The sequence below is a fragment of the Epinephelus fuscoguttatus genome, linkage group LG3, assembly GCF_011397635.1.
Source record: "Epinephelus fuscoguttatus linkage group LG3, E.fuscoguttatus.final_Chr_v1".
Taxonomy (NCBI): domain Eukaryota; kingdom Metazoa; phylum Chordata; class Actinopteri; order Perciformes; family Serranidae; genus Epinephelus; species Epinephelus fuscoguttatus.
The window spans coordinates 10,380,634-10,401,882 of NC_064754.1; the positions used below are offsets into that span (position 1 = coordinate 10,380,634).

At 42.8% G+C, this 21,249-nt stretch overlaps 2 protein-coding genes across 3 annotated transcripts in view; one reads left to right on the forward strand and one right to left on the reverse strand.

Annotated features, from left to right (window-relative positions):
• The window catches only part of myh11a (myosin, heavy chain 11a, smooth muscle), a 43,787-nt gene extending 31,272 nt beyond the window's left edge, over positions 1–12,515 (forward strand). For both annotated transcript variants that reach the window (XM_049572995.1, XM_049572994.1), the window contains 25 exons: positions 1,235–1,356; positions 1,467–1,536; positions 1,638–1,798; positions 2,013–2,121; positions 2,278–2,409; positions 2,576–2,782; positions 2,890–3,027; positions 3,141–3,264; positions 3,358–3,529; positions 3,676–3,888; positions 4,046–4,190; positions 4,799–5,005; positions 5,126–5,230; positions 5,362–5,514; positions 6,637–6,885; positions 7,087–7,299; positions 7,464–7,676; positions 7,775–7,936; positions 8,197–8,325; positions 8,414–8,502; positions 8,602–8,725; positions 8,817–9,025; positions 10,180–10,288; positions 10,432–10,604; positions 11,774–12,515. In XM_049572995.1, the coding sequence (XP_049428952.1) occupies positions 1,235–1,356; positions 1,467–1,536; positions 1,638–1,798; positions 2,013–2,121; positions 2,278–2,409; positions 2,576–2,782; positions 2,890–3,027; positions 3,141–3,264; positions 3,358–3,529; positions 3,676–3,888; positions 4,046–4,190; positions 4,799–5,005; positions 5,126–5,230; positions 5,362–5,514; positions 6,637–6,885; positions 7,087–7,299; positions 7,464–7,676; positions 7,775–7,936; positions 8,197–8,325; positions 8,414–8,502; positions 8,602–8,725; positions 8,817–9,025; positions 10,180–10,288; positions 10,432–10,604; positions 11,774–11,903 (3,858 nt within the window). In that variant the 3' untranslated portion in view covers positions 11,904–12,515. The remainder of the gene's footprint in view (positions 1–1,234; positions 1,357–1,466; positions 1,537–1,637; positions 1,799–2,012; positions 2,122–2,277; positions 2,410–2,575; positions 2,783–2,889; positions 3,028–3,140; positions 3,265–3,357; positions 3,530–3,675; positions 3,889–4,045; positions 4,191–4,798; positions 5,006–5,125; positions 5,231–5,361; positions 5,515–6,636; positions 6,886–7,086; positions 7,300–7,463; positions 7,677–7,774; positions 7,937–8,196; positions 8,326–8,413; positions 8,503–8,601; positions 8,726–8,816; positions 9,026–10,179; positions 10,289–10,431; positions 10,605–11,773) is intronic.
• Positions 12,516–13,491: 976 nt separating this feature from the next.
• Positions 13,492–21,249, reverse strand: LOC125886642 (nuclear distribution protein nudE homolog 1-like). The gene is made up of 9 exons (XM_049572997.1): positions 21,093–21,249; positions 20,565–20,692; positions 20,271–20,424; positions 19,668–19,816; positions 19,399–19,535; positions 17,517–17,693; positions 17,325–17,410; positions 17,077–17,231; positions 13,492–16,802 (listed from the first exon to the last, which is right to left on the reverse strand). Exons 2-9 carry the CDS (start codon positions 20,648–20,650, stop codon positions 16,709–16,711), a joined length of 1,038 nt encoding a protein of 345 aa, XP_049428954.1. The 5' UTR covers positions 20,651–20,692; positions 21,093–21,249; the 3' UTR covers positions 13,492–16,708.

The window sequence follows — 21,249 nt, forward strand, 5'->3', positions numbered from 1 at the left end:
AGCAGTCTTAGATATTAAATATACAAACCCCATCTCAACCAAGCCCAGATAAATAAATACACCAACCCATCAGCATCGCCCGTCTTCATCTGCATACCTCTGAAAAATACTGTCTTTACATCTTTAACTCCTCATCTAACTTATTTCATAATAATTAATTTTTTATTTTATTTTAATTTTCTTTAATTATATCCCCCTCCCTGTCATAAAATAATCTTTGAATATTTCCCAAAAGTAGATTATTTTTTGCTGTGTACATAATTTGTACTGTTTGAAAATTAACCAAGTCCCTGAATTCAGTGCGTGTGAATGTATAAACAGTGTGTTCAGGTGTTCGTGAAATGGATGTATGCTCTTAAGGAAACTGCTCCCTTATGGCACAATCAAACTTATATTTGCATTTCTTATATAAAACATTTATAACATAAAGACAAATGTCACCATAATGCAGTAACCATTCAGTATTGTTTGATCAACAGTGGTGGGTAGACTACTGAAAATCTGTACTCAAGTAATTACTCCCATGAAATTACCTTTTAAGAAATCTACTCAAGTAAAGTTTAAAAAAAAGTACCTGCTTAATAAATCACTCAAAGTACAAATAAAGGTACATTTTAATATTTTTAGTCTGTGCAGGCCAGGGCCCTTGTCCCCTCTCTTCCTCATCATAACCTCAGATATTAATGTAACACATGAAAAACTAACATAGCTAATGTTAGCTAGCTGACTACATTTTCATCTACAGTATGTGCAAGTAACTTCAATATGCTTGCAGAGGTCAGAGGAGGAGTTTTAAAAGTGGAGATCTCAATGTTTTTCGGGAGGCACAGCGAGCACTTCAACATGTAACTTGTCCTTATCATGTCCTTATTTTGGTACAAAAAATTTGGCCAGATGTGGCCAGGGATTGTCGCTGGAAGCTGCCTCTTGTTTTGGGTTTCACTCTTTCATCATCAAGACAGGTGTTGTTTCTTTTTCCTCCAGGCAGCTGCAGTGGAGGTGCTCCTTGTGTGCTCTCCCACCATACACTCAACCCCACATTTAGAGCAGATTAGTAGTAACAAAGGTATAAATGGGCAAATTCGGTTAAGAAAAAAGCAGATTATCGACTTAAAATACACTCGAATGAAGAGTTTAAGTGCAGTGTAAATAAAGAAATATGAAAAGTACTTGCTCCTTAAAAAAAAAACTTTTTTACTCCCATTGTAATGAGGCTAAACCTTGTTCTCCTCAGGCTGGGAAGCTGGATGCAGGCTTGGTCCTGGAGCAGCTGAGGTGTAACGGTGTGTTGGAGGGAATCAGAATCTGCCGACAAGGATTTCCCAACAGAATCGTCTTCCAGGAGTTCCGCCAGCGGTGCGTAGGATCTGAGACACTCATTTATGAAGTGCTACTGAAGTTGAAAATCTTTCTGTAAACCTTTCTCACCATACTGAGCATCTCTCTGTCTCTTTCCTGTCCCATAGTTATGAGATCCTGGCTGCTAACGCTATCCCCAAAGGTTTCATGGACGGCAAACAAGCCTGCTGCCTCATGGTAAACACACATTAGTTCAAAAATCTCGTCCACTGAAATTGATATTCATTCAGAGGTTTGTGTGAGCCCTCCTTTTTCTCTCTGGTCTCTTGTCTGTGTAGATCAAGCACCTGGACTTGGACCCCAACCTGTACAGGATCGGACAGAGTAAGATCTTCTTCCGCACAGGAGTGCTGGCCCAGCTGGAGGAGGAGAGAGATCTGAAGATCACTGTGGTCATCATCGCTTTCCAGGCGCGGGCTAGAGGCTTCCTGGCCAGAAAGTATGAATACACAAGTCTCCTCTCACATAGTTTACCCTATAATAAATTGCACTGTCTGTGTTACACTGTTCACATGATCAGTATATCTAATAATATCTAATCTTTTAGACAGTATTTTGGCATTTTTTATTTAACAGTGGGCGCAGGATTTCATAATTTTATTAATTGTTTTATATCACTATAAATAAAACACTTTGCTGTTGTATTTTTAAAGGGCATTTGCCAAGTTGCAGCAGCAGCTCACAGCCATGAAAGTGATCCAGAGGAACTGCGCTGCCTACCTCAAACTAAGGAACTGGCAGTGGTGGAGGCTCTTCACAAAGGTCTGCTTATCATGCCGCATAATTATGCAACATAATCACAGTACAACTCTGTATATGAGGCTTTTTTAATGTTTCAGTGTAGTGGTAGAATTAATGTGTTACGTCGACTTTACCCCATTTTAAAAATGTGACAATATCCATCCTCCTGAACTGCAGGTCAAGCCTCTGCTGCAAGTGACCCGACAGGAGGAGGAGATGAGTCTGAAGGAGGAGGAGCTGCACAGAGCCAAAGAAGTTGCTGCAAAGTTTGAATCAGAGCTCAAGGAGATTACATTGAAACACACATCGGTAAGTGGATGTCACAGCCATTCAAACCTGTGTCAGAGCACCAATTTCATGTCCCTTTTCAGTGTTTCATTTAATTCATGGCTGAAACCAACTTAATAAGAGTAAGATCCTGTTTTAGGAGTCAATTAAAGACTGAGCCCAATATTATCTGATCTGTCTGCCTCAGGTTTTGGAGGAGAGAAACACACTGCAGGAGCAGCTTCAAGCTGAGACAGAGCTGTACGCCGAGGCTGAGGAGATGAGGGTTCGTCTGGCGGCTAAGAAGCAGGAGTTGGAGGAGATCCTCCATGAGATGGAGGCGAGACTGGATGAGGAGGAAGAACGTGCTCAGGCGCTGTTAGTAGATAAGAAGAAGATGCAACAGCAGATGCAGGTCTGAAAATCAGTTTCTCGTTTCTGTGACTTCATGCTCAGCTATGTCTGCTCTGATAATGTGAGGAAATGGCAGCAGAAACTGAAGCTGATGTTTTCTTCCCGTAGGAATTGGAAGAACATTTGGAGGAGGAGGAAGACGCCCGTCAAAAGCTGCAGCTGGAGAAGGTTACCTGTGAGGGGAAGATCAAAAAGTTGGAGGATGACATCTTGGTGATGGAGGATCAAAACAACAAGCTGCTAAAGGTAAGTGTGGACAAACAGCATTCATCAGAGACACCAAGGTCGGTCAGTCACTTAGTAAGAGACTAACTGAAAGTAGATTTCAGCAAATAGATTTTCTACTTGGTGAATTGTAGGAGAGGAAGCTGATGGAGGAGAGGATCGCAGACTTCAGTTCCAACCTGGCAGAGGAAGAGGAGAAATCAAAGAACCTCACCAAACTCAAAAATAAACACGAGTCCATGATTTCTGAACTAGAGGGTAATTATCTCTTATAAGTTAACATACATTAATACCCTCAAACCCCCCAAAACATTATCGATGCTCATTGTAATCTCTCTGCTATGCTTATAGTACGTTTGAAGAAGGAAGAGAAGGGTCGGCAGGAGCTGGATAAGGCCAAGCGTAAGTTGGAAGCCGAGTCAAACGACATGCAGGAGCAGATAGCCGACCTGCAGGCACAGATCGCTGACCTCAAAGCCCAGCTCGCAAAGAAGGAGGAGGAGTTACAGAACGCCTTGGCCAGGTAAAAACCTTAGAAATGACAAACATGGTACCCGTTTACAGATTTGATCTTCAACACCTGAATCCAGTATCTGAGCACCTCCTGTGTAACACATCAACATTTAACTTCTTGATAATTCCCCTCGATTCACTCCTCTTCCTCCTCAGGTTAGAGGATGAGACAGCTCAGAAGAACAACGCTCTGAAGAAGATCAGAGAGCTGGAGGGACACATCTCCGACCTGCAGGAAGACCTCGACTCAGAGCGGGCGGCCAGGAACAAGGCAGAGAAGATCAAACGGGACCTCGGGGAGGAGCTGGAGGCCCTCAAGTCTGAGCTGGAGGACACGTTGGACAGCACTGCTACACAACAGGAACTAAGGTCAGTCATACAATGCTGACACATCCAAAAATAAAGGTCTTAGATATTAATAATGTATAGATAAGGTACAATTTATTTTAGATAACATTTATATTTTTATATGATCGGCTGGAACAAACCACAAGGTTAATGCGTGATCCATCCATCTGTTCTGCAGGGCAAAACGTGAGCAGGAGGTGAACCTGCTGAAAAAAGCCATCGATGACGAGAACCGGACGCACGAGGCCCAGATACACGAGATGAGACAGAAACACACCCAGGCTGTGGAGGAGCTCACAGAGCAGCTGGAGCAGTCCAAACGAGTAGGCCTGCGTCATTTTGTACACTGTTTTAAACACTCGGAGCTAAGTTGCTCAGACGTAGTCTGACTGGGACTTGGGCATTGGATTGAATCAGAGCTTGAAAATGAGTTGTTTCAAAGAAAAAAGGGACTCGGATTAGATCACATAGTCCAGTTTTGATTTGGATCTGGATCAAAACTTCAGTGTTGTTCAAAACATTTTAGTAGAATTGGGACACCTTTGACCCGGAAAAAAATAGGGATTATCCTGATCCCAGCAGGATGGATTCTGGCTGAATTACAGGAACAAAACATAAAACTTAAAAACTGTTCAACTGCTAGAAGCCTGTATTGTGATGTGTGGTCCCATTTAGAGTACTGGTTGTCTGGATTTTGTCATCTTAAAAGTTTGTCCAATCCAATGTTGCTTTGAAAAACCGGTCCAAAAATAAAATGGATTAGCCGATCCTGAACAGCGAAACATGGGATTTCCAAATCTGGATCCTTCTGATACAGATAACATTTTTTCGAACTGTGCCCAGGTGTCTTTTAGCTTGTTTATTTAAATTGGTACTGTTTCTGAAAGGCGATACACGGGACACTGATCTTATATTTTCTCTCGTGTGAAAGGTGAAGTCAAACCTGGAGAAGGCTAAACAAGCTCTGGAGAAGGAGACGTCAGAGCTGACCATGGAGGTGCGCTCACTCGTCCAGGCCAAACAAGACGGGGAGCACAAGAGGAAGAAGTTGGAAGGTCAGGTGACAGATCTGCAGTCACGCTTCAACGACAGCGAGAAGCAGAAGGCCGAGCTGGGAGAGCGCTGCTCAAAGATCACTGTAAATACCTTTCAGTTGTTACTTCAGTACTGCACATAAAACGTGTGCATTTTTTAAAAGCCACCACACTGATGTGCTGAAAATTAAAGTTCCAGAAACCCCATCGTTGTCTTCACACAGGTGGAACTGGAGGGTGTGACAAACCTATTGAATGAAGCAGAACACAAGAACATCAAACTGAGCAAAGATGTTAGCAGCCTCACGTCCCAGCTCCAAGACTCACAGGTAACTTTTTGCTGAATCTTTAGAGCTGAGTATGAGTATGTTATAATCCCAGTACAGTCTATATGTTGCCTTACTGTGACAATTTAATATGTCAGTATGTCAGAATTAAAGCATTGACCTGTGACCTACAGGAACTGCTGGCTGAGGAGACACGTCAGAAATTGCAGTTGTCCACAAAGCTGCGGCAAGCTGAAGACGACAAGAACAGCCTGCAGGAGCAGCTTGAAGAGGAGATGGAGGCCAAGAGGAACGTGGAGCGACACGTCTCCACACTCAACGTCCAGGTCAGAGTTCAAACTAACAGTCACTAATGTACAGGTTCATCTGTGATCATAAGTATCATGAGAAAGAAGACATCAGAGAGAGGGAGATTTCAGTGACATTTTACTGTAGATTAGGTCTGTATTTATGGGAACACCTGCAAAATGTCACAACCTTTTACACTGAAGGGGAAAACAAAGCATTGCTACCATGCTGAAGAGCTCAAGAGTGGCTTTGTGTACGTCAGATAAACTCCTTTTTGTTTAACCAGAAACAGCCCCAAAATCATCATCCTCAGACCCATCAGACTCGATTTAAATAAACAGCGATATTATCATCATAAAACATGCGTATTTAAAATCAAATGGAACAGAATAGATCTCACAGAAACCATCTTGGTTTGTCTTTTCAGTGTTTTGACAATCCCTGACTGGTTTAGATGAATTAAACCCCATTTAGATGTGAAAATATGCTGCCTCTATACACACTAAAATTACTGTTTACTTAAATAGAGCCGGGTGTGTTTGGCAATGGTGATTCTGGGGCTGTTTCTGGTTAAACAAATAAGGGTCTACAGCTTTATCCAAACAGTGTTAGATTGTTTATCCACTGGTAAAAATGTTGTGAGCCTCCAAGGACCTGTTGTTCTTGAGGGTGCAAATCCCTGCATGATAACATTATAACACATCATCAAAACATGACAGACTAATGGCGTTGAGTATAATTAGTGCTGCTATACTGTTTTAAAGCATGCATGGAGTTCACTAAAACATGTAAGTCTATTACATCATAGTGTTAATGGCTATGGGGTACTGATATAATGGTAAGTTGAATTAATCACATCTATAGTGAATGTAAATGTGTCTCTTATGTGAGTTTAGAAACGCCTTCCCAGCATTTACAGGCTAGAGGAAAAGGACTCTTATCCCCGTCACTGACTCCGCCCTCACCATGCCCCCTAACTATGACCAGACACCAACTGTATCTATGAACCATTTAAAACTTGACAACATAAACATGCCAAAGCTGTTGCCTTACAGGAGAATCTTAAGAAGTTCGACATTGATGGATAAACAAACCCCAAACCAAAACAGATTTATTGTCTTCATAATTAGCGTTTTAACAAAGTCTTCTTCCGTCCACAGTTGTCAGACGCAAAGAAGAAGCTTGATGAGATGACGGGAAACATCGAGCTGCTGGAAGAAGGTAAGAAACGTCTGCAGAGAGACCTGGAGGCGGCGAATACCCAGTTTGAGGAGAAGGCCTCTGCGTACGACAAGTTGGAAAAGACCAAGAACCGTCTGCAGCAGGAGCTCGAGGACACGCTGATGGACCTGGACAACCAGAGGCAGAATGTGTCCAACCTGGAGAAGAAGCAGAAGAAGTTTGACCAGGTCTGTTGAGTAAAATGGCTGGAATAATACTCAATTATGAAATGTTTCACTACAGACTACTTACTAACACTTAACTGCTGACTAATTAATTATACGTTACAACCTTAAAATGACTTTTACCTCAAAAGTAACCCGTGGAAGTCCTAGTTACATTACACCCTAAAACGTTACCCATGGTTTTCTGTCCTTCCTGGTCTTCAGATGTTGGCTGAGGAGAAGAGTATCTCCAGTAAATATGCAGATGAGAGAGACCGTGCTGAAGCTGAGGCCAGAGAGAAGGAGACCAAGGCTCTGTCCCTGGCGAGAGCTCTGGAAGAGGCCCAGGACTCAAGAGAGGAGCTGGAGAGAGCCAACAAGGCCTTGAAGATGGAGATGGAAGACTTGATCAGCTCCAAGGACGACGTGGGAAAAAATGTAAGTGGTGGAACATTGCTTTGTTAAAAACTGTCACACATGAGACCATTGTAACTGAACTGACCAGTAGATGCTTAGGTTCAACGTCCATAGTTTGACTGGTCTCATTTCTTTATGCTATTTGAATATAACTAAAATAAAACTTGGCTGTGTAATGATGGCAGGTCCACGAACTGGAGAAGTCCAAGCGAGGCTTGGAGGCCCAGGTGGAAGAGATGAAGACCCAGCTGGAGGAGCTAGAGGACGAGCTGCAGGCGGCTGAGGACGCCAAGCTGCGCCTGGAGGTCAACATGCAAGCCCTCAAGGCCCAGTTCGAGAGGGACCTCCAGGGAAGAGATGAGATGGGAGAGGAGAAGAAGAGACAGCTTGTCAAGCAGGTAAAGAGTCGTAAAACATCTTGTCCTCCAAATGAAAGTACGTGATCTGATCCACCATTAGAGTGTGTAATCTAAGCAACGATGCATGCTGACTGCAGGTCCGTGAGCTGGAGACAGAGTTGGAGGATGAACGTAAGCAGAGGGCCCTGGCGGCAGCAGCCAAGAAGAAGCTGGAGACGGACATGAAAGATCTGGAGGGACAGATCGAGACGGCCAGTAAGGGACGAGATGAGGCCATCAAACAGCTCCGCAAGCTCCAGGTGAGAGTGAAGGGATGAACTGCTCCAGGGGGTGCAACTTCTGCAACCATGAAATGTCAGAGCTTGGAAATTCTGGCATCATTGATGTTTCCATATTTTCCAGTGGTGCCTGATACTTACTGTATGACTTTTGACTTTGCACTGCATCAGCAATCCGGACAAAGCTCTGGCTAGTATTGTAAAAATACCTGGTAAATAAATAACATTGTGACGCTCTCCTTTATTGCTGTCTCCTTTTTTGTTTCTCTTCCTCCCACCAGGCCCAGATGAAGGACTACCAGAGGGAGCTGGAAGACGCCCGCGCTGCCAGAGAGGAGGTGTTGACTACCGCAAAGGAGAGTGAGAAGAAGGCCAAGGGTCTGGAGGCTGAGCTCATGCAGCTACAGGAGGTAACACATTAGATTTCTAACAACAAGACTGTAAATTATTCAAGAGCAGAGGCTTGAAATAAAGGAATCGTGTCTAATATGTTTCTAGGACCTGGCTGCAGCTGAGAGGGCACGGAAACAGGCAGAGGCTGAGAGAGACGAGCTGTCTGATGAGCTGGCCAGCAACTCCTCTGGAAAGTGGGTGGAGATTTAATTTCTCTGTTGCTTTGTCCGTGAAATGATTGCAGAGGCGAAATGATGGTGACATTTGTTTTCTGCTGTGCTCCTTGTGCATAGGTCTGCCCTGGCGGATGAGAAACGTCGCCTGGAAGCAAAGATCTCCCAGCTAGAGGAGGAGCTGGAGGAGGAGCAGAGCAACATGGAGATCCTCAACGACAGGCTGAGGAAGAGCACGCAGCAGGTGACCGGACAGTAGCAGCTACTTGAGTCATAAAAGGGCTCAACATCACAGAGGCCTCATCTCTCTCTCTTTGTGTGCATTCCCCCCGCAGGTGGATCAGCTCAACAATGAGCTGCAGACAGAGCGCACCACCTCCCAGAAGAACGAGAGCGCTCGGCAGCAGATGGAGCGCCAGAACAAGGAGCTCAAGGCCAAGCTCCAGGAGATGGAGAACCAGGTCAAATCCAAGTTCAAGTCCTCCATCACGGCCTTGGAGGCTAAAGTGGCACAGCTGGAGGAGCAGCTGGAGCAGGAGAACAGGTCGGGGTCAAAGTCAAAGATGTCTGACAAAACTGTTTTTCATATGATTTCTGTCATTACACCGATGACATTAGGCCATAGCCAAGGGGACATATCCGTCTAAAACTTTTCAGAGAATCAAAGAATTCATTATTAAACTTCATGGTTCACTTTAAAGCTGGGGCAAGCAGTTATCTGGAAATGCAAAACAAATAAAATACACCCTCCTCCTGCAGCTCTTCCCTCTTCCCTAAGTCTCTCCCACCAGAAAACCATGGCCATATGCTTCATACTGTAACCGAGTGTTTTCCATTACAGTGATTTATTTACTCCTATTTTATTGTACAGTTGGACAGAGCTCAATCCCTCAGCCCCTCCTTGTCCTGCTCTCTCTTTGTTTATCTGACCACAAATACCGTAAGATTACAGTTAGCTACCTAACCACCCCACAGTCCCTTTGCCTCGCTCCCTGCCTCTTTGGACTGCTTCTCCTGGAGGAGAGCAGGCAGCAGCTTGGGAGATGGACCTTAAATCGGTGGCTGTATCAGCTTGAATTCGGCCAGTGCAAACCCCCTCACTGCCAGGTGTGACAGCGGGCAGGTGGCCAGTGGCAGCATCAGGTCTAACTTACGTAACAGCAGCAACAGAAAGTTTGCCTACTTAACTACTTAAACTATTGGTAACATTTTCTTTCCATCTCTAAATGTATCGCCTATACTGGCAGGTGTTTTATTTCTTTTTTTGTTAGACTCTCTTTGATAGGTCTGTCTTCTTTTTCTGGGTTACTTTGCAGTGTAGGCAGCTGTTGGCAATGCTAGAATAGAAACTTTCCCTCCACCATTGAATTAAGCTTTTACCAAAGCAACATGCATACTCATTTGCAGAGCCCCCAGTAGGAACACCCTCTCTCGGAAATGACCTGTGATCGGCCAAAGTCTCCCGTCATGAGATAGATTTTCTAAAGCCTAAAAGCAGAGATATGTCCAATATGCTCAAAGTTTATCATGGGAGTTTTGCCCAATGACACTAAAATTAAACTGCTTACCCCAGCTTTAAACAAGTTGTTCTTTCCAGTTCCAATATTAGCTTTGGTGTCTGTTTTTCACCTGGGCAAGATTTCTACATTTACATCAGCGATACTCGTGCTCCTCTCTAAACTCTTTGTCCTCTCTCAGAGAGAAGCAGGCATCTGCCAAGAGCATACGCCAGAAGGACAAGAAGCTGAAGGACCTGATGATGCAGGTGGAAGACGAAAGGAAACAGAGCGAGCAGTACAAAGATCAGGTACGATCACTTAATGCACCCATGCTCAAACACAAGGCTGCACATTTTTGTGAGTAGATGGGTATTATGAGTCAGGAATGGTTAGTTGGGATGGCCTATCAATAGCATACTAAATGTGCACATTTCCCTTGTTCACTCACCAGGCGGAGAAGTCGAATACCCGCATGAAGCAGCTAAAGCGGCAGCTAGAGGAGTCGGAGGAGGAGTCTCAGCGTGCTACAGCTGCCCGCAGGAAGCTGCAGCGGGAGCTGGATGAAGCCACCGAGGCCAACGATGCCATGAGCCGCGAGGTCAACTCTCTGAAGAGCAAACTCAGGTAGGACGAAGTGACAAAGAGTCTGTCAGTTTGTCTTCTCGGCTAGGCGGAGCCCATTTGTTTCCTCCTGTGTGTTGTTAAGCTGTAAAATGAGAAAGTTTGCTCCAGCTGGTGGGCGGTGTTTTATTTTCAACTCACCTGTTTTCAACATTGCAGCTGGGTCACAAACATTCTCATATTACAGCTAAACAGTACACTAGAGTTTGTTTCTTATAACATTTGAGGTGAGAAATAGGCAATACAGCAACAGAGTCTTGATTCATATTCAATCAGCGCTGACTAGTTTGACCACAGTTTCCGAGAAGTGATTGATATGACTGACACAAACAAGTCTTTGGCTCTAATTGTTGTTTTGTTCACATGCGTTAATGCTTTTTTAAGCTATAAGGAAGCAGAGAATGCAGATGATTTAATTCACAGATTATCTGTCCTCTGTAATAATGTATAGATCGTGAGTTTTAGCAAATACGACAAAAAGTTTTATAGGTTACCAGCTTGAGTTTTACCTGTTTCCCGTTCCTCGCCTACATTTGAGTGCTAAAGAGCACATTGTCACTACAGTCATCTTCAGGGGGGGGTTTTAAACATGCATTTAAAGCATTAAAACTTGTGTAGGATTTAGTAGAGAAGTTTGCTCAGTGAGGAGCACAAACAAAACAATGGTGTCCATCTCTATTCCAGAGGCAACCCTGAACCCAAGGAGTAACACAGCAGGTACCTCTGCGCCTAAAAGTTACCCCGTCACCATTTCCTTATCAACTACCATAACTTTTCATTCCCCAGTGCACACTCTTAATGCTGTCATTCCTTTCATTTAGCCTTACTGAGAGAAATATGGCTCATCAGCTACCTTAGGAAAAACTAAAAATTTTAGGAGAGCTTCCCATTACACCAATCTCCAACTGGTGGCCATATTTTTCTCAGTGCTTGGTTTAATTGCCATAAACCAAACTCATTCTCCTGAGCCAGGAGTCATATGAGTTACAAAGATAACCAGCGTGCTTAACCTGTAACCAAAGCACAACCTGTACATTCTGTATTCCATCAACACCCGAGTGGTTTTCATATAATCCTTAAACCATCTGCTGTCCTATAACCACTCCTCTCACTGCCGGGATTTGTTTCTGTGTTTGTATCTCTGTCTCGCGTCTGTCTTTGTGGTGTTTTAGGCGCGGAAACGAGCCCTCCTTCGGCAGCGCACCTCGGCGTATGGGCGGAGGCCGAAGGGTGGTGGAGGATGCCTCAGAGGAGGAGGCCGACTCCCAAGGCGACTTCAATGGAACCAAGTCTGCGGATTAAGGGATGTCCAATAATCAGAGTTAACTACCAGGGCAAGGTCTGCCACTTTAACAGAGAATAACTTCAGTGCCTGTTATGCTATCTAGTTCTTCCATATCACTTCAAATTATATATTTTCTCCAACTTCCAATAGTGTACTGATCTGTCGTCTTGTTTCAGAGCACCTTTTCTTAACACTCAATAATCAGGAGGACTTGATATCAGCAAGGGGGGTTGTTCTGGTGGCTCTGCTGTTGTGTGATGTGCTGTTCCTTTTTTTATTTTTTAACAACACTGTTTTGTACTGCACTGAATGACTGATTCCTTCTGATGCAAGGTTTCGTACACAAACATAGGTGCCTCTAATTACCACGCTAACCTGCCAGCAAAGCCTCGGGTCTCCACAATAAGTCACTTTAAAGCAGAGACATGTAAATCTGTGGATCTGTAACTATTATCAGCGACTGTTGTCCTGTTGCCTGTGACTGCTGTTAGTGTTTCAGAGCAGCACTGACGTGGTTTAACAGACTGGATAGAGATTTCTATGCTCAGTCTGCACCCGTCAGTGCTGCTGATTGTACCCCAACAAATATTTAGCTGTTAGACATTTTCTAAAGCCACCTTTTTTTTTTTTATTATTTGCACCTTTCTTGTGCCCAGATATGTTTAGATTGCTTTTACTCAATAAGGTTTAGGGTTAACTATAACATCAAGACCCAGACTTAAGTATTGGACATCTTAATTTTGTATTTCTTCCCCTTTTTGTCCTGATTTACTGTACATGTTTAAAAAGATCACCCTAAACCAACTCATCCTCATTTGATCATGTTATATGTAACCAACTGATGTTTACATGACACAAATTGTATCGTATTACTGTTGAACCACCTGCACAAGAAATAAAGACCTTTAAAAAAAACATTTTTTTTTCCTTTTAATGTTTCCATCTTGGTCAGTAACGTCAAAGATCATCATGACATTATTCCCATCTCATCAGTTCAATAGAAAAACAAATCAACAGGATCAGAGTTGGGTATAGTACCTCAGGCACATACAGTTTTAAGTCCAAATACAGAAGCAGTTGCAGAGGTGCTGTATACGAACACCCAGTACACAGTGGTCGTGGATTACAATTACAGTTAGCTCATGTTAGTTTAAGGGAGGTTAAACAGCAAAGAGGAGCAGGTTATCCAGTTCTCACATGTATTAACCACAACTCTACACACAGGCTACACTGCAGTATACAGTGATGATGTGATATTAGATATGTACTGTAGTATTTGCCTAAAGGGATAGTTTGGATTTTTTTGAAGTGGGGTTGTGCGAGATGCTTATCCATAGTCAGTGTATTGCATTAGTAGATGTCAGTCGGAGTAACAATACTGAAGCTAGGCAATTTACTGCTGCAGATAAGAGGCAGCAGCAAACTATATTTTAGCCACTACACAAATCTGTCAGTGTCGGTTAGAGGACTGCATTGGGATTGGATCAACACAAATCTTGCAGGAATGGCAGTCAAAAATAAACCGCATGTCCTGCATTTGTTGGAATTTGAATTTGTTCATAAGGTCTATCTTTTTAGAGGCCCTTTCTGTCATTTGAAGTGTGCATAAGAGTGTGCAGGCTCACTGGCCAATCACAACCAAATTAGGTAAACTTATTTACCTTAAAACATGCCACAAAACATGAAAAACAGTTACACGTAATAACACAAACTAATTGATGGAGGCAGCAGCGGACCAGAAGCTCCTGTGTACAGCGATGTTAAAGCACTGTTTTTCAAAAAGGAGTCTGGCTTTGAAGAGAGCGACACAACAGCTTCAGTTGCCTGTTGCAAATCACTCTCTGACGCTACGGTAAAGAACTGAAAATACTCTCAATATAATGACACTTGAAGTGATATTGATTATTTTAGGTAGCTAAAATATGTTTTGCTGCTGACCCCTCCATAGTAGTGCACTGCTTAGCTTCCTTGTCGGTACTCCTGACACTTCTCCAGACTGAGGGCCGACTGACATCTACTGTAAGTAATACACTGACTATGGATAGGTACCTCACACAGCCCCACTTCAAAAAATCCAAATTAGTATTAATGAGCTGCTGGATGGCAGTAGTGACAGAATAACCAGAAACATTTAAGGGAAAAGCACAAATGTCACATTAAATCTGTTAACCACTCTTACTTCTCCATTCACAATATCTCTTACTAAAAGGCAGGAAAAGGACACTCAATATAGGCTCTATATATACCTACACAAATATACTATGAACTGTGCTTATCTTTGACCTGTTCAAATCTATTATTGCTTAATATCTTTCCTCATTCGCCCACCACATAGCTCCTGAGGGCAGACAGGAGGTCTCACACCTATTAGAGAATTATTACCATACATTCAGTAGTGAACATGTGCCGCTCTAACTTCTACAGTCAACTTAAATCAGTACAAAAGTTATTGGTGACACTAGATCATAAATCTGCAGAAAAACCTGTTCTTATACTTCACATTCATAAGCCTTGCATACTAGAAAATAATGAGCCGGCTAAACAAGCCTGTGCAATGGCAGGAAGGAGGTGAAATTATGAACCTGGGTCAAACTGATACTTTGTGAGATTAAACTAGCCTGAAGGGAAGTGACCATATTTCATTCCTAGACACCTGCAGCATGAGGAATAGACGACCCACTTCATCTATCTGAGCGGTGACAGCAAAGCAAGGCTTACAAACTGAAGAGGTAATAACATTGATGAAGGCAGCGATGGCTAAAATGCTATCACTAGTTTCCTGGCAGCAACTGATCCATTTTCAACTATAAGTTTTTGCAGCTGTGGACAACATTAAGTCTCTCCTAGAAAACAAATATTAAGAGCTCAGCTTGGAGAAGTGATTTTAACCATCTGTTTCAGACATATAGCTGCAGCCTCATTCCCTTCGGAGCCTGCATGACACACCCCTGCAAACCACGCCCAACACCAGTACAAAACAAACCCACCAACGCAACACTTATTTGAGCCCTGCTACAACACCACTTTGTAGTAAATAGAGTAGGCCAAACACAGCAATAATCCACTTTAGAATTCATTACACATGAAGACGTGAGTCACCCTGTAAGTAATGAGACGTAACCCTTACCCTTACCATAACTGTCTCTCTTTTAAACAAACACTTCATAACCTGCTAAACAGTAACTTAGCATTTTCTTCAGGGCTTCTGCTTCACAACCAAGGATTGAAGGGGTTGACCGCGGACTAACATGCGAGTATGGCGGGCGAGTCATGTAACTGGTGGGCGTGTCACGCAGCTGCTCCAGCCTCAGCTATACCTACTCATCCTTTCACCTGCCAATATCTAGCTCCTCCACAACAGAAGTTAATTCATACCAGTGTTGTTCAGTGCTACATTACTTGAGCCCATAGCTTAAAGAAAAAAAAAAAACACAAAAACTGACTTTGTTATTGAAATGAATTAAGTTTAACCATGTTTTTTGTATATCAGCCTTAAAGAGAAAAAACGCTAACCTATAACTTTTATGTCTGAGCAGTGACTACATTTACATGCACAAAATATTCCATTCTTTTCCCCCTACTCCAAAAAAAGACAATATTCCTACAATTAATATTCCACTAATGTTACTGGCAGCCATGCATACTCAGATTAACTTGCCTTAACATGTCGTTTATGACATCAAAATATGCAGCTGTCACTCGTGCCAGGATTTTTTTCAAAGTTTTCCACCAGTGGCTGACTTGTTTGACCGTGCGAACACAGCCTCTCTATCATAACTTGAACGACCTTCTTAAAAGGGTCAGCGCTGTGATATTTGCACATATCAGAAAAACATGCTGATATCCAAAATTTCCATAAAGTTTAAAAGTAGGTGTGTCTCTCCTTACGACCAGAAATGCTAGCCTTCCTTTAGGGCATACATCTCTACTCCAGCCTTGCAAACTGTTGGAGAGTTGGTTTGTGTACAATGCATACAAAACAACACACAATGCCGACTGAAAACAGGCAAGAGGCCGTGTGACGCAAACTGCGGTAAAAACCACAGTTCAGATGCACATTCCAGAATGTTCCTAAAACCCAAATAATACCATCATATCCCACGTCTTAATCAGAAAATGCTTCCTTCAGGGAAAAAAAAAATGCCTAAATCAGAATGTTGTCACATTTGGAATATTAGTGGAATATTAGTGTGCATGTAAATATACCCACTTTTTCATTTATCACAGCTTTAGTTTGGATTTGGTCATAAACAATATTTGTATGACAGAACCTTTGTATAAATGATACTCCAGGTTCTTGGTCCCTCTATCAGGGTCACACCCAGTGGCTGTTTTTGATACCTCTGGTCCTTATTCGGGTCCCCATTTCATGATCAACGAACAAGAACAGCAACCAGCCTAAATGCATCCTCTGGGAGCAGTAATGTACCGACAGCCCTGTCGTGCTTGATCCACCACAGAAAGCAAATCAGTAGACACAGATGGATCTTTTCGATGCTACTCACCACAGTGTCAAAGATACATTAGAAGATATAGTATGAGCAGAAGAACCCCCGCTCCTTGATGTTACACAAGCTGTAGTGCTGCTTGCTATGATAGATATGCTGTTATACTAGCCTAAGGCAGAAGTCCATGCGCTGATAATGTGGGGCACGGAGCGAGGAGAGTGGCTTTCTTGTTCAAAATAGTTCAGCAGGGCACATGGCGACAAGGAAGACAGTTCAGTTCAAAGTCCCATTGCTGTGCTTTATTAAGGATGGAGAGGGGACGGGTGGAGGGGGTCAGGTTACTGAAGGAGGGAGGTGGTTCGACCTTTTCTCTCTCATAGCAGAATCTTGACCCCTCCCTGTGGAGACTGGGGACCCTGGGAGACGCCTCTCGGGGGAGCTGGTCCAAACTCTAACCGCTTCACTAAACTGTAAGACAAAACGTGGTAAACTCAAAAACCTCAGATAAAACTAAGAAAACACTTTTTATTCCCAATATTTTTTGGCTTTACAGACGTAAATTAATACAATACTGCAAAATGTTAGTTTACATTATGACATCAATAGTGCAGCATATGTTAGAGGACAAGCAAGATACTCCTTAACCAGAAAAACTGGCCTCTATGTAATAATTGATAGAACCACAAGAACAAGACTTTTCCGGCCGTTGACCTTGAGATTGAGCTGCTGCTGTTTTCCTCACCTGTCGTACTGAGGAGGGGGGCTCATGCTGCTAGCTTGCACCTCAGGGCCTCCCTCTAAACCAGTAGGACTACCAGGGCCAGCCGGGAGTGCTGGTCTGCTGACAGAGGTGTCGTACACAAAGTCTCGACAGGACGCCAACTTTGACTCCAGATTCTGGTGGGATGTTAAAAACAGTCAGTCCTTGTAGTGATTTTGTAAAACATGTATTCACTGTGTGCTGCAATGGTATAATTTAAAATCTCTTACTCCAACTTTTCTCAGAAGCTCCCCTACAATGTTGAGTGCAGATATTCTAGCAGACGTCGTGAGGGGAGTCCCTGTTAGACCGTCACCTAAAACAAAACAGATATGAGCAGGTGAACACATAATATGTTTATACAAAGGTGGTATGATCACTATCACTGTGGTTATCACTGCAGTCAAAGTTTTTCAATTTACCTCGTCGAATACTGGAGGCAGGGGGTGTGGCAAATGAGCTGAGAGGTTTGGAGGGTGCGATGGGGATGGACGGGTTACCAGCTGAGGGGCACGGCAGATCCGCCCGATCTGTGTCTTTGCCCAGGCTGCTGGATGGTCGTCTTTCCTTCTGACGTACAGCCAACTCGTGGCGAAGGTCTGACACAAACAGGACAAACAGTGAGCCAATGTTTTGTAACTGACAAAGATTGCATGGAAATATATAATAATGGAAATATCACTTTCCATTGTGTTCCATAGAGTAAGCTTGGGCAGTATCGCGCTATTACTGTGTACCAGGGTATTTAGAAATAGTGACGATATATTTTTCAGTACCATCAAAAATATCAACGCTCCTTTTATATTTTATCTCATTCTGAGACACTGTGTTGAGAATGTATTGTATGTAGCCAAATCACGTTCAACCAGAGAGGTCAGTCTCTACTGGTGGAATAGGCAGCTGCGCTGGGAAACATGGTGACTGCTAGGGTGAAGATAATGTTACAGGACTGTAAACAGCCAGCCAGCAACATGAGACCACAGCGAAAAACAGCACATTTTCACATCTGACTCTGTCAATTTACGGTTTATTTTGACAACACTAGAGGTGTAGGTAGCGCTGCACACAGATACCTTCTCATACCATATACCCCGGTGAAATTTCAGGAAGGTTTGAAAAAATAAATACCACCTAAGCCTACCATATTGTTAATAATTATTATTAAATTACAGAGACTTGGCACTACCTTAATCCTTGAAGTCTCGTCAGTCGTCTGGTAATTATGTGCATACTTTTAAGAAACATATAATCTGAACTAAAAAACTGCAAAAACTAAAAAAAACTGCATTTCCACCAAACAATAATCCAAGTGTCATGTAACATCAAGCCAACAAGACCAAGCACAGGCAAGGATCAAATCTCCTTTTAAATATATACTTGAGTTATGCACACTCCAAGCCAACAGCCAGCTGACTGCTGACATGCACAGTCTGCACTTGCAGAAAATCTTTAGTCCGCAGTCTTAGTTTTTAATCCAAAACACATCAAAAGAAAGGTAAACCAACAATTTTCATGCTAGTGTGAATCTGATTATCCTCAAATGCTTGAAACACAAATTAAGTTAAAAAATATGTCAAATACAAAATTGCCAATGACACAGTATACATTTGCCTTCGTTTGCTTTACCCTAGCATTGTCAGCCTGTGGACTTGTGTTTTCCTTGTGGAAGATGAAAGAAAAACAAAGGCAAAAAATATGAGTCAGCTCCCGTCCCTGAGTCTCTCTGCCACAACTTCAACATGCTCAATCATTTGTTAAGTATTTCAAAAGCTCAAACATGAAAAAACACAGGAATAGCCCTTAAAAGGTCTAATTTGTAGCATCTAGCAGAGAGGTTGCAGAACTGAAACTTCTCCCGTGTGCCAAGCGTGTAGTACAACTACAGTGGCCAATGCAAAAACACAAATGGGAACAGCATTGTGAAAAATTGGCGGACTCCCTGGAAAAGAACACATTCCACATGTAGATGTAAACTGCTCATTGTAAAGTAATGATAACACAACAATTCTTAGTTTCCGGTGATCACAATGAAAACATAGTTATGAATATTATTCCTGTCAATATATTCCACTAAATCCTGCACACTGGACCTTTAATATCCTTCTGATGAGGGAAAATGTATAATAGAATACAGCAACACATTAGATCAGATACAGGCTAAACTGGAAGAGGAGACAGGACATAAATACACAAAGAATTTGGAGAACTGATCAGCTATCAAAATTCGCTGAAGTGTCCGTTTGTAGAGAAATCAGCAGTTCTTGTGAACTTGAGAAGCTGCAGTGTGTGTTTGTGTGTGTATACCTCTGGCTTCATCCTTCAGCCTCTGAACAGACTCAAGCAGGTTCTCTTTCTCATCCAACTCGCTCTCAAGAAAGGCATTCCTCTCAATGACATGGTTCATCCGCTGCTCAAAGTCCTCCAGTGACATGATGGTAGCCCTGGCACCAGCACAGAGGATGAGCAAATAAATGTTCATACTTGATTAATTGTGCATATCGTTCCTGTGTGCTACAGTCTGAGTCTGACTCTGTGTGTATAATAACAACCTAGCCAGTTAGTTGGGCACTGACCTTTTGGTCCTCTCCAGGTCATCATTGGACTGCTCTAGCTCCCTGATGTATTTCTGCAGGTGATCTCTCACTGCTTTGGTTTGTGCAAGTTCTTCCTCCATGGCTGAGATGTGCCTAAAAGTATCGGAATGCTGAGTATCAAATTTCTCCTGAAAACAGCACAGAGACATAAAATTAATTGTCAATGACAATGCCAACTTTCCAGTGTCGTGGCTGATTCATCAACGCAGCTGCCAACATATTACAACATGAGGTTCTGTGTATTTTTTGGACATCAGCTGAGACAACAAATCGCTTTTAATGTTCTTTCTCTTCCTTTTTTCCAACCATCTTTGAGCAATCAGGGGGTTTTATCACAATCCTGCATTCACTTCCTCCATTAATTTTCTCTTCCCCATGGACTGCCGAACAAAAATAGCAGTCAGCTGCCTTATAGCTAGGCAGCAATTTTCCTAGTGGCAGTGGTGATGATATACTGAATTTGGGTTAGCTAAAGGCTGTCTGTGGTGTGGGTGTGTCTCCATTCACTTGACACTAACTAGGGCACCAGAGGTTGTGCAGCTCTGAAGGGACAGAGGCCTATTTATAATCAAGGTGCTCTACCTTTATGTTTTCCAGTTCAATGCGGAGTCGGTTGTTGTCTAAACGCAGCTCTTTGTTTCGACCCTCGCACTGCTTCAGCTCTGTTTCCAGTTCTGCTTCATAGTCTCGACTCATCTGCTGAAACTCCTGCAGCTCCTCCTGAGCCACATCAGCCCTGATGACAACACAATGTTAACCACCAAATATGACTCATTCATCGTGTTGTCTAATATGTGTATATCTATAATGCATGATTATCATTTAAGTTAGCAATTAAATCTTCTCTGAGTAGTGTTTACTGTCTGTTCGTGTTACCTTAGCTGATGTGCCTCTGCCTGCTCCTTCCAGAAGCTCAGCTCCTCTTCAAGGGATGTAAACTTGTGTGTTGTTGGCTCTACCATGTCTGCTGCGTTGTTTCAGGATGATGGGGATGGGAGGCCTAACTGTAAAGTAAAACAACACAGACTCCAATAATCTCGTTATCTGTCATGAGAGCACAGACATGCCAACCAGTCAACCCACAACACTGCTACGGCTAGCAAATGCTAACAAGGTTAACAACCGTTAGTCTATAGCGCTATATATGTTGACATACAAAAGTCAGAAAAATAAAAACTACAGAACTATGTTTTTGCATTTATTTCTATCATATATGAATACGTAAAGAAGGGAACTACGTGCCTACTACATACTTTTCGCAGCCAGCAGCAGTGTTGAAAAGTGCATACACTACAGCTAAGCTTTTCGGCTAAGCTAACATAGCTAACTCAGCTAACCGACTTGTAGCTAGTCGGAATGTGTTACAAGCCAACACAGTGAAAAAATTAAGCTAGACAGACTCACCCGCGCATAAGGGAACGATTAAAACATGCTAAAGTTTTGGGAATGTATTTAGATATACGACTAAATTTCCGGACTTGGGCAACAACAAACGTATTGTGAAACTAATCTCTCATTACGTTAAGTCGGTGTTCGTCTCACCAACCAAATATAAACGAAG